Below are 18,948 nucleotides of genomic sequence, written 5' to 3' on the forward strand. Positions count from 1 at the left end.
ATAATTTATCTAGAAAAAGGACAAACATTTGTTGGTTCCAAAATGTGAGGATTTTTACTTGGGTTGTTGGACAGAAGAAACAGTCATGAGACTGAATCAGAGCTATACATTTGCCATGCTGATATATAGGTCAGTATTAGCTTATCACAATGTAATGTATCAGCATATATGTCAGCTTAAAGCTGGAAGAAGGCTGATAGCTAACCCTGACCCTGCTTTTGGAGTTTTTCAAAAACAGTTAAGTTCTGCAAACATGTGCAACCAAAGATATTAGTACAATTTTCAAGTACAATATCTGTAAAGATCCACGCCAGGTTTTGCAGGCTGCTCTAAAGAAGGAACTTGGACTGCCCCAAAATATAGTCTCTTTTCTCAGCAAGAAAAAGTGTATTACTTATCTGAATCATTGAAAACCCTCCTAATGATAGCGATGGATTTCTCCCTACACAGTAGTATAAAAGATCATTAAACCCTCCACATTTTCTCTTATCTTATTATGGTAGTTTAACACTGTTATGATGCTATAAAATATAATCATAGAAACAAATCTAGTATCAAGGGGGGTTTGACTGAAGATAACTCTGTGACATGATATTCACCAAAATAAAAAGTGATTCATTCATTCATGTGATAAATTGTATGATTAAATTGTGAATTTTGAAGTTCAGCTGTGGATGTAAGTGCAATTCTCAATACAACACGTGAACAGGTTTCTATTAAAAGTAAGAGTCCTTCTGTGACTATGTCAAACATCTGATCTAGACAGCTCGCTTTCAGCAGACAACCACTGCTCTCTACCAACCTGCAGAGCATGTGACATTCAGACCACACTGTCCACAAGCGGCGGCTGGAAACTGGGTGAAAGAAGCAGAAATGGTGGCTGTGACAGAACAGTGATGACGTTGGAAAGGACGCTGAAGGTGCCATTCACATGCAGAGAAGAATCCAGAGAATTCAGTATCACACTGTACTCCAATGGAAAGCTGACAAAGACTCTTTCCCCCGGACACACACATGCTTTCACGTATAAGGGCCTCTTTGAATGTGTGTATATGGGTGCAACACTCCCTCTGAATAGCAATGACTTGACAAAAACTATCTAGATCAACCAGCTTTGAACCAGTCCCATCCAGAGAAAAGGGACAAGTACACAAGGTAAAGTGGAAAGTTCCAGGAATTTGTAAGAGATCATGCTCTGTGGGGAGCCAGGTATCGTGGGAAAGGGACAATCAAGTAAGTAAATCAATAATGATATTTTTTAAAGTTTTTTGAGAACATCTGATTCAGCTTTTTTTTAGAGCCTGTTCTTGATTAACCTTAACCACGTGAAACTGTTTCAGTGATCTAATGTACAAACCATGTCCATGTTTTGAATTCCGTATGCATTTATGTTATGAAGGGTATATCTGTATATCTGTGTGTGTGAGAGAGACAGTGAATGAGTGAGCAGAGTGTACTGAGACATAATAAAGATCAGATTTGCACAGTCAAACAATGAACTAGCAGAAAAGAATGTAAGGAAATCTAAATCTAAGGTTAACGATTAATACTGTTTTGAAGGCAATACATCAAGTCTGTTACTTTGATATGAGTGGTTCTAAAGAATCCTTTATCTTTGTTCAACCCCCTGTGAATGATGGCTTAGTGACACTGATTCACAAAAATTAACTTGGCTAAACCATAAATGAATTGGATTAGAAAGGAAAAGATGGTGAGGTAGGAAATGAGAGAACAAGTTCACAAGTCACAAGCCAGTGACCCAAAGTCTGACGGTCCCTGACAGTCATAAGGAGAGGGAGCTAGCTTATTTCAAAATGTCATTAGTACTGGCTGTAGCTAAACAACAGTTCCTGTAAGTTGCAACACTTTGGATGTGTACACGTGAACACTGCATGGCCTTGTGCGCACGCACGCACACACACACACACACACGTGTCCCTGAGCCCAGGGTACAACGCAGAACACAACACATTGTGTATTTTTGTTAATTGAGTAAAGTCACTGTTGCATCCATGTGACTGATGAAATGCTGTCAACAGAGCGACACAGGGAGGTGACATGATGTTCTGGCTGTGAAACAAGATGATGTCATATAAGCAGCAAGTGCGTATAAAGTTCCAAGTACAGTGAGTGAATGTGATTTGAGCTATGACCTCTGCCTTACATTGTGACAAACAGTCTGTGAGCAGATCACAGGATCACAGTCAGTGACTCGGCAAGATCAAAAGAAACAGCAGATTAACTTCCAAGACTTAGATAAACCACCCGAGGAAATACAGATTGTCATACTGGCACAGCTTAAATATCATGTTGAGCAACACACTGAATTTGAGATGAAATGTGATCAAACACTAAAAATCATATTAATGGCCTTTGTAGAGAATAAAAAATGCTGTAGTATAAATAAATATTCCGACTCCTTGATGGGAGACCATCTGTGGCAAAATTCACAGTGCTTGCCAGAATAAAAACCTCAGCAATTTCTGTAATCAAATTGTGTCATGGTACATACCTGGCCAACAGGATAAAACCAATTCTATTGCTTTGAATGTTTGCAGGAGCAGAGATGGGAGAACCTGCTGGAAAGAAACACTCTAAGGATACAGAACAATCACAACAGTAAAGGACCAGTACTTGAACTCCAAGAGCTACAGGAGAAAATAAATGAAGGTGCTGCTCATCTGTCTAAGTCTGAAGATACCTCACACCTACGCTAAGTTTCATTTCTGAGCATAATAATGTCCCAAAGCATAGAGCCAAGACAACACTGGAGACCAACACAGTGATCTCAGTGAGATGAATGAGCTTATGTCAGTCTCAAGACAGCCTAAACTTGGTTCAGTAATAATGATCTTAATTCAAATGCAGAATAATTTCACCATCATCTTCATCCTTATCAAAACTGTCATCACATCATATGATTATAATTACAGTATTCATTATTACCACTAGCTGTTTTACTTCTCTAGTGTCAGTTTCAATCTTTAAAGCATCAAATCTGTGTCCAGTTAGAAAACAACACAACAATGCAGATGTCTGTTCCTCCTTCCTTATCAATGTCCTCATCATCTCCACAAGTACCATCTCTTCCTGCTCCTCCTCAAGGCCTTCTGCCCCTTTTTCATGCTCATTGCAACTTCCAACGTATTTTCAGAAGCAAGGAAGTCAGGCCGACTGCCAGAGATCCCATATGACCAGGACAGGAAGGAATTACAGTTGAATACTCAGCAAAGAAACCCACAGCACAGTCAGATCTTACAACTCAGGCATTTCACTGATGCCCTTTTAGCTACGAGTGGGAAAACTCATGGTTAACAGATTCTACTGGAGCAAGTGGCAAGAGCAGATGCTGGATAATGCTAATAAGGACAAGGTCCAGGCAAAACACAAGGAAAATGGGGATCAGGTCCAATCTAAAAGACAGCCTGCTCAAGCTAATAGTCAAACAGAAGAGATGTGAGGAAAAATATGAAAAATACATATTACACTTACTGATCCCTGAAGAAGAGAGCATCCTTTCGAATCGTGATGCTTAAATTGTGCATGTTTCACAAAGCTAGGACAATTCTTCCGTTGCTCATGTAGCTGTTTTACATTTAAGTCTCTGAATAATTGGGGTTTTTGTGCTGGATGTGGTTCCTCTCTACTTATTTTTCTGGAGGGTTAGGAATAAGAAAACATGGCATATTAAATGACAAGTTGACAGGCAGCAGCTCTACGCACAAAGGAACCAAACTGTTACAGCTTTGAAAACAAGTTTAGGGTCAAGTGTTTGAGAGAAAGCGGTGTGATAAGAACTTGTCAGCCTTTGTTAATTCTGCTTCTGCAGGACCCTCATGGGGAACTGGAGTTCAGCCAGAAAGCAGGACTTTCGAAATCTGCTCTAATTAGTCCAAGAAACAAGAATGAGCAGCTTTACAGCACAACGGTAACCTGCATAGTGGGTTACCGTCATTAAGCTATTTCATACTCTTGGTAACATCACATTCTTGGCTTGATCACTGTTACCCAAAGCATGAGATCAATGCTGGTGTTGAGGGGGTGGTGCAGTGGGCGACAGAACCGGTTTGAAGTTTGATGGATCACTTCCAAGCAGTAGATAGGAAACCAGAGAAATTAGGAAACTGAATCATTAAACATCCCCTCAGTAGTGACACTCAATGGTGATTGTGCCAGCATCAGTGTGTCTGTAAAGTAGTCTTTCTTCTCTTTTTGGACCTTGGAGCAGGCTCTATATGAGCGTGTATCTATGTGTGTGTGCACATGTTGAGCCGGCGGTGAGGCCATGAATTAAAGAGGAGATTAATGAGTCAGGACATGGAGGCTCAGACTCCAATCTGTTCCCTGCCCCACTCTGGGGGCTGTTTCTCTCCACAAAACCCCATTCTGTCAGCAAGCACACACACACACACATATGTATACACTGCTGAGACGCAGCAGGAAGGCCAAGGACTCAGGACTGTGTGTATACGTCTGACAGAGGGAGCACATGTCTAGGAAAGTGTGAAGACGGAGAAGGGGAGCGGGGCGAGGTGGCTAAAGCAAAGAAGACAGGGATTCTCTCTAACTGGATGTCTTCAGCAGTATATAACCCTTTCACCCTGTAGGCCACCACCCCACCCAGACACCTCGCCATGACCCTCAGACCTGCCATCTGTCTGGAAAAGAGAGAAACAGACAGACTGGGACAGAGCGAAAGACACAAAGACAGGCAGGGAGTGGGACAAAACAAGAAAGAAAAATTAGAGGAAACTAGAACAAAAGAGCAAGGGCAAAGCAGGCTGCAGAGGGAGAAAAAAACTGACAAAAATGTCTGGAAACTGGAAAGGGGGAAACCCATGAGGAGAAAAGTATGTGGAAAGAGGAGCAGGTGGCAGTAGAGAGGCTCAAATACAGATTTCCTCGCTTACTGTACATTTTCACAAAGTTTGATGACATGAAAGAAACTAATACCCCAGTATCACTTCAGCAGCAGATGAATATCTATAGGCCGTGCACCAGTCCTTTTTTGTTCTCTCTTTCTATTATCACCTCTCCCTTATTGCAAAGCCACTGAAGATATCTTGTGTCTTTATTGCTTCACCCCCTTGGCCATTCAAACAAGCCCATGATGAATATAACGATGATGGCCTTGATGCTCTTTATCATCATTTAGTCCTTGTGCTATATGAGATTGGGTGCCACATTACCATGAAATACTCATCAAGCCTCTCTATCCATCCCTCAGCTCTCCCACTTTAATACATGCCATGAGACTCACTAATCCCATGATATGCCTCATAATCTGATCACAGATATGAGTATAGAGAGAGCAACAGAAAGAAGAGCGCTGAGAAGAGACAGATATAGAAGAGAAGGATGGAGAGGAATGAAACGCAATCAGGGAGGAGAGGGATGCAGACAGATGCTTAGGCTTTGCATTCGGCTGCATAAAGACAGAAGGGAGAAAAAATAAAAAAGAAACTGTCACAAGAGGAGGCGTAAGGATGTGGGTTGACGTAGAGAGGTAAAAAATGAGGGGACAAGCAGACAGAAGGAGAGGGGAGAATGGAGAGGAAGATGGAAGTGTGTGTGTGTGGGGGGGGGGGGGGGGGGGACGGGACTCGTGACCTGATTTCACCACTAAGCCTCGGAGAAGTGGAGCAGCACATAGGCTCCCAAATGTAGTATCTTCACTCCGCTTTACAAACATACAGCTGTTCTGTTCATGCAGCGTGTAAGCTGCACATATAAAAATGTATACCACACCACACCATACGTGCAGTGTAACCTACTGGCCTGCATACTGCATCTTTAACTAGCTGAGTCACCAGCCTTGTCTTCCTCTCTCTCTGCCTTTTCGCCATCTGCATCTGCCTCTCTACCCTCGTCTTCATCATTCTCAGCTTCCATGCATTGCCAGACGCTTCGGGTGGGGGTGGGGGTGGGGGGCACATAATGGGGCACTACAGTGGAAGTCTGATGCTACCAGTCTGGCAAAGCCACTCTAATGGCTCCACGCTCTGCAGTGTGCTGGCAGTATAGACACACACACTCATCTATTACACAGCTGGATATCTGTGTTGTATACATAAATAGTGTCTGGATGTGGAACATGCAGACATCTAGCTGCTGTGACACCAGTGTGTGTTTCTAAATGAGAGAAAGAAGACACAGATGAAGAGATTCTGATGCAGTCTAAATGCTACAAATGTAGTCATTAGAGTCTGTATTGATGTCTCCCAGTTGTGTGTGTTTTTCTGTGTGTGTGTATGTAAGGTCTCGTCTTTCATGTGGCCAGCTGATGTACATACAGAAGCTGTAAACACACACACACACAGATGGGAGTTGTTGTCTACGCCCTGCTCATGCAGCTACTGCTTCTATAGAGCTGATCAGGTGAGTGGTTATAAATTCTCAAGCACACTCACTCTCCCAAATTACATCATGGGGAGGTAAATAGTGCCATGACCTAAAATAAATATGCATCAACATGCACACACAAGAACTATCACAATAAATTGCCTGCAGATTTCCATTGCTCTGGTGTCTCATAATTCACTTGCGTCTCTCTACATCTGCAGTTTGTGTTTTCATGTCCTCTGCACCAGGCAAGCAGCCGTCGTCTACTACCACACAAGTATGGTTTGACCGAGTCCCTCTCCTTAAAGGCAAACAAGAGTCTTTGTATGAACAAGTAGGACACGTGTGCGCTCATGCTCATAACCAACACACACCTAAAAACACGCGACACATCCCTGATGTTCTTGTCAAGAAGCTGGAGGCAACTGAATCATACAATCTGTTTGCTGCCATTTTCAAGCTGTGACTCTGACACACATCATTGAGTACACACACACACACACACACACGTCTGATGTCACGGATCTTGAAAAACTAATGTGTGAGCTTAAACACATGCATCCAAAAACAATAGAGACACATCCATGGTTGAGCAGCTACATTCATATGAAACCATTCAGAGATCAATCTGCATAGAGCCTCCCACCACACAGAGGCGTTTATTGACAGCACTCGAACAAAAGTGCCGACCATTGATCCAATTTAAAAAGGGTTTGCGGGAGCATTGTCTGTGTATGTGGATTTTATGTGTCACAAGTTAAAGAATGAGACAATGACAAAGTCGCTTTTAGATCAGCGCGTCTTTTTCAGCGACGGCTTTGCCTGCAAAGCGACACCACACCTGTAGGCACAACTAAAAAGCCAGTAAAGCAAATTCCTGTGTGTGTGTATGTGGCCACAGGTCCTTTGTTTGAGGTAGTCACATGACCAGTCCGATTTGCCGCCGTCGCCTCCCCTCTGCAGCGCGCCATCATACAATAAAATGCTCAAGTCTATGAGACAACAACACGCGCGCCCTATGTGTGATTAAACAAACACACAATCAGTTTGTGGAAACTTTGCTTGATGAGCAAAATCACTGTCCTTAAAACAGAGCCCCAAAAGCCACAAGAAAAACATTGCTCCTAATTAGCCGCACGTGAGCCATTAGTGATATGGGGATGAGGAGGAGGATGGGATGGTTAGAGATGAGAGGGGAGTAAAAGAGGGATACAGGCAAAGATGAAGGGATGGTGGCAGCTGCATGCATGGGTGTGCGGGGGGGTTGTGAGCGGGGATCAAGTCAGAAGGGATCGATAGCGCTGATGACTGTGTTACGGGCTGTGTGTGGGATGTTTTTGATAAACAAACTGCCAAAAATGGGAAAAAGCACTGGAACATGGGTACATGGGGTTAATGGCGAGATTGACAGAACATGTAGCATGTCTGACCTGTCATATGTTTAGCCACTATAATCTGTATAGCAGTGTAGACTAGAGACAGATGGATGTAGAGACGGAGAGAAAGGGATGAAAAGGAGGAAAGACAGCGGAGGAAGGGCAGACAAGGTGGGAAATAAAGGAGCTCAAAAATGATAAATAGAACAGGACGGAGCAGGGAGGGAGCAGGGAGCAGGACGGGAGGTACAGAGAAAAATAAGGGACAAAAATCGATTGGCAGCAGGGGGAGGCGTGCACGTAAAAGAGATGGAAGGAGAGAAACAGAGGGAGAGACGTATAGAAGATGAAGAGGAGGATTGTGAGAGAAAGAGAGAGAGACATGGAGGCGGGCAGGATAGGTCCCAAGGGTGAGATTTCCTGCTCTTGTTCGATAGGGCAGTCTGACAGATGACTCTGTGGATCTAACTGCTTATCCTATGTGCATGTTAATTACAGAGAGAGAGAGAGTGAAAGAGGGAGGGAGAGAGAGGGAGAGAGAGAAAGAGTAAATAAGTCTGCCAAGGAAAATGGCACAAAGGAAGCTCAGGTGTTTCCCTTGTCAAAACAAGTCAATGGACTTACCCTGCATAGGCCTTTAATTAAAGCCTTAGTATCTAACCCACTTTGTAACACAGCCAGCCTCCATGTATTCATAATCACACATATAGATAAATATACTGTTAATATTAGACTGTGCTATATTTCTGTTTACTCCCAGGAAAAACGCCAAATTAAACAATATGTTTATATGTCTATATTTCAATATCCTGACTTTCACACATTACTGTGGCTCTCAGCCTGAAGCCGTTTGGTTCCTATAGAAGATGTTAATCTTCTGGTCATGAATATATAGCTTTATTTTTGAAAAAGGCTCAGTGATTTCCTAAAACAGCTGGGCACTGTGGTAAACGTCACTTATTCATAAGTAAAGAAGTGACTTTGACCTCCAGTGAGTGTATCCAACAGCAGGAATGTGTGTTCATGATTATAAGGAAACATGTCAGCTAGTACAACAGTGTGGCCCACTGATGTCATTTTTGGGCAACTAATGGCATAAACCAGTAAGATATATCAGGCATTGGGCAAAAGAAAAAAAAGAAAAGAAAAATGATAAGTCTGATAATATTCTATGTTTAAGCGCTAGTGCTGAACATGGCATTACAACATGTACTGCAAACAGCCATAAGCTACAGAGGTAAAAAAAAAAAAAAAAAAAAAAACAAGCCAAGAAAACTAGGCAATAAAGACAGACTTTCACTGCTCAAAGACATTTTTCTTGTAGTTAACTTTTCCTTGACCTTACAGAGACCATCGACACCATGAAGCAGAACAACTGGGCTAATGATCCCCCCCGTTTCAGTGCTGGAACCCCCCCCCCTCCACATCCAGCTCCAGCCAAGCTTCCCCAGACTGTGGCAGCATGGCTCTTCTAAATGAGTTTAGCCTTTATTAGTCTGTCAGAGGGAAAAAAACATTGTTTCCCCCAGTAGCAGGTCGAGATATTATTCATCTATAATTGGTAATAACCCCGTACCCCCACCCTGAGGCAGCTCAATCTCCACTGAGTAATCACTGCCATCGCCTTCTCTGCTGGAAACAGCATTATTAGGTCGATGGCACTGTCTCTACCTCTGCTGTCTGCCAAGGAGGTTTATTATCTGACAATATATGGCTTTGCTCCCGTGCTTCTTTTAAAACCACAGGCTAAGGAAGGAGAATCTGGCTGTGCCTATTTATCTCACATCCTGAGCTACTATCAAATATCTCAGCATCCTGGACAGTGGAGGCTCCAAAATAAGCTCCAGCAGGATCATTTAGGCTGAGGTTTTATCAGTTTTTATGACAGCAAGATTAGTTGTGCTGCGCAAAACACCTTTCACTTTCCAATATTCAACTGTCACCTCAACTATTTCATCAGCTCAAAAGGCAGTGTCACTGGGTGTGTTTTAAGTGTAGGAGTGTTTACATGGATGTAGTACTCTGTGAGTGGAACAGAACAATAGCTTTTCAGTAGCATGACACCCTCTTATAACTTGTGTTTAAACAGATTTAGTTAATGGCCATGTTTTTTTACGTTTACAGCCAGGGGCATTTTTGGATATTAGATAAAAAGAACTGACTTAACTGGTATTTTTAGACAATATTTTCAGAGATGAAATTCTCTGTGTGAAGGTGTTAAGGCGTGTGGTAAATGATTCAGAACTGATCACTCAACAAATTAATCAGCAGATGAATTGAAAAATATTTTGTCCATAAAATGTCAGTGAAACTGGCCTTTATAATATCACAGAGCCCAATGTGACATATTTAAATTTCTTGTTTTATCCAACCAAAAGCACAAATCATACATAATAAATCTATGATAAAAGCTTGCAGAGTGTTTGCATTTTTTGGTTGAAAAATAAGAAATAATTAATTTGATTATCAAAAAGTTGTCAGTTAATATTTTGGCAATCCACTCGTCAGTTAGTCAACTCACTGCCTCAGCTCTGTACAGAATGGTGTGATAATGTGCAGTAACACTGGAAAAATTACCGCTTCCCTTTTAAGTTGTCATGTTGTGAATGTAATGCTGTTTTGGGCGTTTATTTTTAAGTGTCAGATTATGACAAATACTGTAAATTCCCAGCTTCTGGGAAACACCCTTGAGCTCAATTAGTTATGTAAACACTAATTGCTTTACCTTAAGATTAGCTTCAAAGTTCTGTTTTAAATCATATTTTCTCCCGTTAGAGTGTCATCTACAAACAAACTGTTCTCTCTTCTTTCTCTATCACAGCCCCTCCTGGCAAGAAACTGGCAAGAAAAATAAGATCCTGAGACAGAGTGATCGCTGAGAGAAAGAGGGGGAAAGTGACCTTGCTGCTGCTGAGAGCAGACAAGTATTTCATCAGCTAACACTAAGGGCACACCTGCCTCACAGCTATACTCAGGTTCCAACATCTGCCAACGGCTCTGTGCTTCATCCCTGTGAGGAGGCGTCAGGGGAGGGAAGGAAGGAAGAGAGAGGGAAATAAAAGACAGAAAGAAAGAAAAACAACAAAGTCTCTTGTGGGTTTACTGAGAGACTGGTACATTTCAGGGAAAGTCTAGTCTGACTTTGAACAGACAAGCCACAAAAAAGAGAAACTAAAGATATTGTGACAAAGAGGGGGAAAGCAACTGGGACTGATAGAAATGATATGACTCTAGCACTAAACCAGGAACTCACCTATATATTCTCTACATTGCAGCTTGCTGGGACTACCCCTGTGGCAAGTGTGTCAACTGCTGAACAACGTGGGACACATATCAAGCCGAAGCTCTCTCCCCAGCACCAGGAGACTGAATCAACAACAGAATAAAAGTGAATTGAACAAAGCTTAGTTGGGAAGGAAGTGGCATCATGTGCTCAAGAAAATGTTATTCATCAGCAGGAGAAGTGAAACCATACCAGAGGATTACTGGTGCAACGCTGGTCCATTCAACATTTCTGATGAAGTCATTCACTTCTCTAAGTCTAGGTTACACTGACATGCAAGCCACTAACCACAAGCAGCTACATCATCATGTTAACCAGTGTTGTTGCCCAACAACTTGCTGCTAAACAAACTGTCGCATACCAGTTTGTAAATGTGTTCATGTGTGTGGGTGCCTTGATAATTTTGACTATATGAGATCAACTACACGACAGATGTGTTGACAACAGTGATAATACAAATATTTATCAGTGGGCAGGATGAAAAAAATGAGAGAAACCTTATAGCTAGACCTTGTCATGGTGGATCTAGTTTCACCCTCAATGTTTCTCAGAATTGAATGAACAGCTATCAAGATATTAGGATAAATTAATAAGAATGTAATAATAATCAATTCAATTATCTTTTTTTCCATGAACTCTTGATTTTTTGGCCGTTCAGAGGGTCTCCAGGGAAATTTTGAACTTATATAGAGCCAACAAGTCCAAGAACCCATAGCTATGCCAGCAGGACTATGAGGCTGCATTTGGGCAAAGTTGTTCTTCAAGCTAAATGCTAACATCAACATAATAAAATGCTCACAATGACAATGCCAACATGCCAGTGCACAGCAGGTAATGTTCACCATCTTTATTTAGCATGTTAGCATGCCAGCACTGGCTAATTAGCACAAAACACAAAGTTATTAGTTTTGCACATATTTGGTCAAAATCCAAAGTATTTGACATTATGGTAGATTACCAAAGTGATAACAATTCGTCCTGAAGGTGATTTCAATGTCTGCACAAAATCTTATGGTGATGAATCAATCCAATAGCTGTTTAGATATTTCACTCTTTTGGCACTAAAGTAAAAGTCAGAGGATCACCAAAGCCAATAGGATTCATCCTCTGGAGACCATGAATGTCTGTACCAAATTTCATGGAATTCCATCCAATATTCATCGAGATATTTTAGTTTAGACCACAGCGGTGGACTGACTGGACCACAACATAGCCATCGCTGGAGTCATGCCACTAGCATGATTAAAAACATCAGCACCAGAAATGAGAGAGTGTATTCATGAGACCAGATCTCTGGGAGCTGAAGGAGGACGCCAAAACATCCCTTTAACAAAGGAACAGCAAACATCAGTATGTTATCCTGTCACCCGTTTTAATAGCGTCATCTTCCTGAGCCCACTCTCCTCTGTGTTATCTCCAGGTCTCAGTCAATAAATAAATATGCAGTATCTTTTAGGTACGCTGATCAGCCAATGCTGTGTCAGTTTCCATAGGATCAACCTTCGACCTCGTTATACAGCCCTGGAGTGAATATAAACAGCCCCTCCCCACGCTCCCGCTCTCCTCGTACCATCAAATGGTCAGCACAAAGGAAAAGAGCTGACCTTAACTGTCCTGGAAGAGTTCACAAGCACATATGCACACTCAAACACACACTGGGACTTTCAGTACCAGGACGGCCCATTTTCAAGCTTTCATCTGCATGCAGCTGTCTTGGTGAAGAACATAACAGAGGCGCAGACAGGGTAGAGAAGAAAAAAATGGTCAGATAGTGGAAGGAAAAAAGGCAAAGCAGAGAGCCAATCAACTGACCGGAGTAAAACAAAGGGCTATCTGTAAAAGCCCTGGACTTCATCCCACCCTGTGATGAGAGAACTTCGATCCCCAGGCAGGCTACAGAGAGCTACAAAGCCCTGATGTAGCCTGTTAAGCTCCCACTTCGATTCAGTCCATTGAGCTCCATGCTGCTGATCAATTAGAGAACAGCTGAACCAGCTGCTGACCACACAAACAAACATTATGTTTTCACTGTTTTTAAGCACAGATGGTTTTTTATACGAGTGTGCTGTTGCCTGCTCTACTGTATTTAATCTCTAGTTTTTTCTCCACTGCTGGTAGCAGAGCCAAAGTCACCCCACCCCTCTCTGCCATGACACAATTGCATGAAGGTTGATATAGTTTAAATGTGTGCATACATCTGCATAAGCCAAGTCACCAAGTATGATGAAATAAAAACTATGCTCTGAATTTTCTCTCCCTTGTGAGATATGACTCACAACCAATGATACAGTGTCACTGGGGATCAACCACTGGCATCATCTCCAGAACCAGTTAAAAAATAAGGACAGGATTTATCATTATTTTCCACCTGACCACTGTTTCCATACAGGTGCCCTCAGCTTACCTTCTGGTGTGGAAGAGGCCATACAAACAAACATAGCAAACAACACCATGCTGCAGACACTCAAACACACTTTACTCTGTGTATGTTTGTGTGTTTCTGTGTGTGAGACTCACCCATCCTCCTTGACTCTGGATCCAGGGCTGAATGTGGTTGTCCAGGTAAACTGTCATCCACTCCACGATCCTGCCCACCAGTGGACTCATCTCCTTCTCCACACACTCGACACACAGCGCCCCGCCGAACGCAAAAAGCCCTATGATGCGGCCCCAGTTGACGCCGTCCCGGAACACTTCATCCATCACGTTCTCGAAGCTTTGGTAAGCTGTGGCCGGCGTGATGTGCAGCTGGTTGTGCAGATCGCTGAAGGCGCGGGCATATCGCAACTCAAACTCGTTGGCCGAGTCCCGGAGGGCCTCTTTCACCGCATCCAGGCTCGTCGTTGATGGCAACCGTTGCTGCCGCAGTGGGGACGCTGGAGGGGTCCCAGGACTCGTGCTGTTAAAAGTTCCGTTGGCGTGTGTTGCTATCCGCTCTTCCTCACTTGACCCTGCCTCCCCCCCATCAGTCCTGTTTGGAGGCTCATTGAGTTCCATGTGGTTGAGTGGATAGTTTCTCTGAGAGAGTTTATACTTTATGTAGAAAACCACCAGTTCTCTGTTTTGAGACATTCTGTGTTTAGATTAGCTTTTTCTCTTCGCTTCGATCCGTCTCTGCTCCTCTCCTTGGTCGAGCCTTGCTGTGTTAGAGTAAAGACACACTGTGCCAGGCTTTCCTGTTACCTCTGTTCAGACCACCATTGTCAGCTGATATCCAGAGGACACTTGGGGGGTGAAAACCAAACCTACACAAGGCTGACAAATCAGCTCAGGCCCTGTAGAGAGACAATAATAAAAGGTCAAAGTCTGGATAGCCTATAAGCAAACTGTGATTATGTGTATGTGTGTGTGTGTGTCTGTGTGTGAGGACAGGGTAGTGTACAGGGATGGCTGTAGACTTTCAAATTAAATTTGGACAGGTAGGGTCAAAGAGCATCTCTCTAATTGGGCTGTTACATATGGAGCAGATGGCAATGATATTAATGAGACAATAGTAGAGCGAATGTGTGTGTGTGTGTGTGTGTGTGTGTGTGTGTGTGTGTGTGTTCAAGAGAGACGACAAGAGACAGCCAGAGAGACAAATGGAGGGGTGGAGTGAGGAAGGTGAGGTTTAGGTGAGGAGAGATCAGAGAGACAGTCTGGCCTGAGAGTCCATGCAGACAGTCACCATCTCCTAATCAGTGACCTCTGACCTATCGCTCTGAGCTTTTAGGTACCTTGTTTATCTCAGCTCCAGACTGTCTCTGTTACTGTCACCCATTCTCTCACACACACACACACACACACACACCACACACACACACACACACACACACACACACACACACACACATCTGCATACTGTCATACTTAAGCATGCCCTTGAGTCTCCATATAAAACTGACACTTAGTGTCCAACAAGTTATTAGCATTATCTCTGTTGGAGGTTGGTCTGAATGCATTCATATACATTATTCTTATGTCCTTACATCACTGCCTCCATTCAGGGTTCAGTACTGGTCTGACACAAATCTGCTTTACTATGAACAGGGATTCTAAAATACAATATCATTATGATAACATTACTCTAACCATATAAGAGATACTGGCTGTCCCTGCTTGCCTTTTCAACTACAGGTTTTATCCTCATTTTCCTGATGAGTTGTTCTGATTACCAAAAAAAGAAATCCAGTTAAACACTTTGCTGACAATGTAGTTTAAGCTCTTGTTGCATACAGCAGTGAACTCTTGATGAACTCAAAGTCAGAAACTCTATTAGCAACGGTATTTTACAATATCCTGAGTAATTCTGTGGTTTAGCAGTGACATATGAAACTGCATTTTGCAGGCATGCGTTCAGAGAGCCACATAGGGATTAATCCACAATAACACTCGCACTAATTGTAAAATTACTATTGTTAAAAAAAACATAACAAAGTTTTCAAAAAAAAAAGTTATGATGGTTTATATGTTGAAAAAGTACCCCTGAAAACAGAAAGAGATATTAATGGGTTAAATGGTAGTTATACACACTGTCTAAAACACTGTGGTGTTGAACCAAGTAATATGGCCATTAATTAATAGTGCACTAATGTTACCTAAATTTAAAAATCATTAAAAGTGAAACAGCTGGAGGTGAAATGATTAATCAAGTAAAAACTAAATTATCAATTCTAATAAATAATTAAGTACTTTTTCTGCAAAAATTCCAGACATTACCTAGTTCCAGCTTATCCTTTGTGAGAATTTGCTGTATATCTCTGTCTTAGTGGTAATAAACTGAATATGTAATATGCACTAATATGAACTGTTGGTCAGGCAATGATGTCATCAGTTTAGGGAAAGTGTTGTGGGAGATTTTCACTATTGTCTGACATTTTACAGACCAAGTGATTAATCAAGTAGTCAGAAAATACCCCCATGAACAATTGCTTTAAAATAATCATAAGTTGCAGCCCTAGAAGCAACATTTTATCCCTTTAAAAACATTTATTTTCACAACTCTGACACTAGCTTGACATATTTAATAAAGATGTGTAGTAAAACTTCACTTCATCAAAGATTTCTATCCATATTCTGTGGCCAGTAAATTGAGTTTAAGTGGGCCTTCATCCCTGAAACAAAAGACAATATGAGAAAGCAGTTGTCTGATGAAGCCATTCACTCACCCTGTGCTGCCTGTCACTATCCCTGACTGGTGTATACAGGCACACAAAAAAGATGTGGGAGGACCATGACCTGCGGATGATCCCAAACTGCCTGCTGGTTATCATGTGAGAACCTGACCTTTCCTATAACAATATTGACATTTAAGCTGATAAGTGGTTGGTCCTAATAATTAGTGTATGAGGCAAAATGAAAGTTCCATGCAAATAGTGCTGGCGACATTACATAATACATAGGTACTCTCCCTAAAAGCACAATGGAAGCTTGATTGAGTCTCTGTTGGCTCCTGGCCAAACAAACAAACTGCTGTACTTTCATCGAGCCCAAAAACTTCAATGACTTACAAACATACTTTCAGCAGATTATATGGGCTACAATTCCAAGTCAAAGAAACAGAGACGGCTTCTTACAGCAGATAAAGACCCACAAGGCAGCAGTGTTTACAATGGCCACATGGTCCCCAGCTCCCAACACGTGGCTCGGGTTTTAATAGCACAGCACTGATGTAAACACCACACAGCTCCTACAGGAATACCAGCGAGTCGCGACGAAATGTAGCACCTGAATGCAACATTTGTCAGGACAATCGCTCAAATATTAACTCAAATAAAGCTAACTAGAGACTGTGTTCGTGTTTATTATGGTGGAATCTGGACTGTAACGTACAGATAAACCAGCCAAGGGTATGTTAGCGACACTGCACTGCCTCTGTAGGCTGCGTATGCTAGTTGTGGCAGCCCCGTGTGCGTACTGATGTAAAATATCCACACTAAACACCAATTCACATTTCCATTTTAATCGTCACCTCTGATACTGACGACTATACAACATAAAACTAAAGTGAGCGTCTTACCAGCTGTGCTGAATAAAATCACTTGGACTTCTCCTCGGTTCGTTCACCGTTTCCCCTCTGTCAAAATGTCCTGAATGTGTCGCTCTATCTGTCAGTCTGTCGCTCTGTCTGTACAAAAGCTGTCAAAATCCAAGAATGTAAGATTGCCACTTTGCGTGAAGGAGTGTGTGTGTTTGCACGTATCCTCCCACGTCTACCCCCTCCACTCTTTGCATGCCCAGCCCTCCTCTATTACGTAACAGGACGCCTTCAGAGATGTCTGAATATCTGGTTCACGATCATATCGAGAATCTTCGTTTGAGCTGGCTTTAAAACCCAGGACTACATATGAGAAAACTGCATCTGGTGATATAATACGAGACACAATCTATCCTACACTACAACCTGTGAGCAAAGAGAGTTAAGAACAGTAAGAGAAATGTGAAAAATTATGTTTCATTTTTCGATTATGTTTACAAATCTAGTGCGGGGCGTCTGTCTGTCAATCTTTTGTTCACATTTTATGTATCACTGATAAATTTTGTTTAATGCATAAACGAAAATACAAAAGACGCAACTGACGCACTTTTCTCTTCTAGTCTTTCACTGCTGTTCAACTGTGAACTGTGTCTTATTTCTTCATTCAGTCAACACTTGGTTATTCCCAATCAAAAGCAAATTCCTCAATTGAATTTACTGACGGATGAACGGACTTAATAGGAGCCCCTGAAGGCAGCACAAGCCATCCCATTCTCCTGTCAGTAATACTTATCAAGACCTTTAATCACATCGCACAAAAATGTTCAAGCTTTAAAAAGACTTCACCGCACCAGAAATCACTATTACAAAACTAATTTATGAACAAAGCGTTACAGACACACAGAGTTCCATCTATACTAACGTTACTGTAGGTGGCCAGTGAAGATGGCTGTCACTGTCATATATCCCATAGAGTCTTGGTGTAGTCACACATTCGTATACTGCAAAGCTAGAAATGTTTATTTAATGTGGTAAAAATCAATTAGTGCAGTCTACCAGTGCACTTTGAATATAACAGAATGACATTTGAAGGGAAAGAGCAAGCAGGAAGCAAAAATTATGGTTACGCATTCTTCCAAATCTGTCGACCTCCTTCCTCTAGCTGGATTCTGAGTGGAAAATCCACCCTTTCTACCATAACTTCTTACATAATTTCACCGATGATATAAACACGGGCATTAGAAATACATTCTTAGACTGACCAGAAGCTCTTACTTGTATGGTGGTCTCCATAAAATCATGTCTGCTGGTTCAGAATCCAGACCCCGGCAGGAATAATCCTATCCGTCATTGCTAGCCTGCCTGGCTAGCTACTGGCTACCACACAGATCCGCCCACAGCTACGCTCCCTACGTAACTTCACCATGTCAGTGTGTGATGGCAGCTTCAACCAGCAGGAAGACTCTGTAACAAATCCACTGGAGCAAAAACGCTGTTTTCTCACCGGAGTGCTATTGTGAGCCACTGCCCGACTTGACCTGAGAATTAGCCGGCTAGCAAGAGAGAGAGTCCCAGTGGGCGTTAGCGCCAACTGGCTAAAAGAGAGCTAGTTTATGTTGTTGGAGCCTCGCTTCTGTCCCCTGCATTAATTATTTAACTTGGTAGTTGAGTGCAACATATCCTCATTGTTTGTCTATCTACTCACTGGTTTATGGATTATAACATGGTATTTTCCTAACAGGGGGGCATGTAGCAGCTGTCAGGCATCATTCCACTTTAGTTATCCAAACAAAGGATGTGAGAGGTCTCCATGGTAACCTTTGTTACCCCAAAATCTAGCGCGAGTCGGGCCGACTATCAGTTTGAGCACAGTGCCACCCTCTGGCCACCTTTACACTGGAGAGCCATCCTCCATACTCCAAACTCTCACAATTATATTAAGAACTAAATGACTTATCTAAAACTCAGTATGAGTCACTGCTCAGTTACCT

The 18,948-nt window shown here is 42.3% G+C and overlaps 1 protein-coding gene across 2 annotated transcripts in view; it reads right to left on the reverse strand.

Annotated features, from left to right (window-relative positions):
* The window catches only part of bcl2l1 (BCL2 like 1), a 30,368-nt gene extending 11,789 nt beyond the window's left edge, over nt 1-18,579 (reverse strand). The window contains exons 1-2 of one of the 2 annotated variants that reach the window (XM_051071033.1): nt 18,233-18,579; nt 13,519-14,276 (exon numbers count right to left, since the gene is read on the reverse strand). In XM_051071033.1, coding sequence (XP_050926990.1) covers nt 13,519-14,073 — 555 coding nt within the window. In that variant the 5' untranslated portion in view covers nt 14,074-14,276; nt 18,233-18,579. Of the gene's footprint in view, nt 1-13,518; nt 14,277-16,999; nt 17,198-18,232 lie in introns of those variants that run through there. The other variant, XM_018678991.2, reaches the window with a different exon arrangement.
* Nucleotides 18,580-18,948: the final 369 nt, after the last annotated feature.

The sequence above is a fragment of the Lates calcarifer genome, linkage group LG6 (genome assembly GCF_001640805.2).
Source record: "Lates calcarifer isolate ASB-BC8 linkage group LG6, TLL_Latcal_v3, whole genome shotgun sequence".
Lineage (NCBI taxonomy): Eukaryota > Metazoa > Chordata > Actinopteri > Centropomidae > Lates > Lates calcarifer.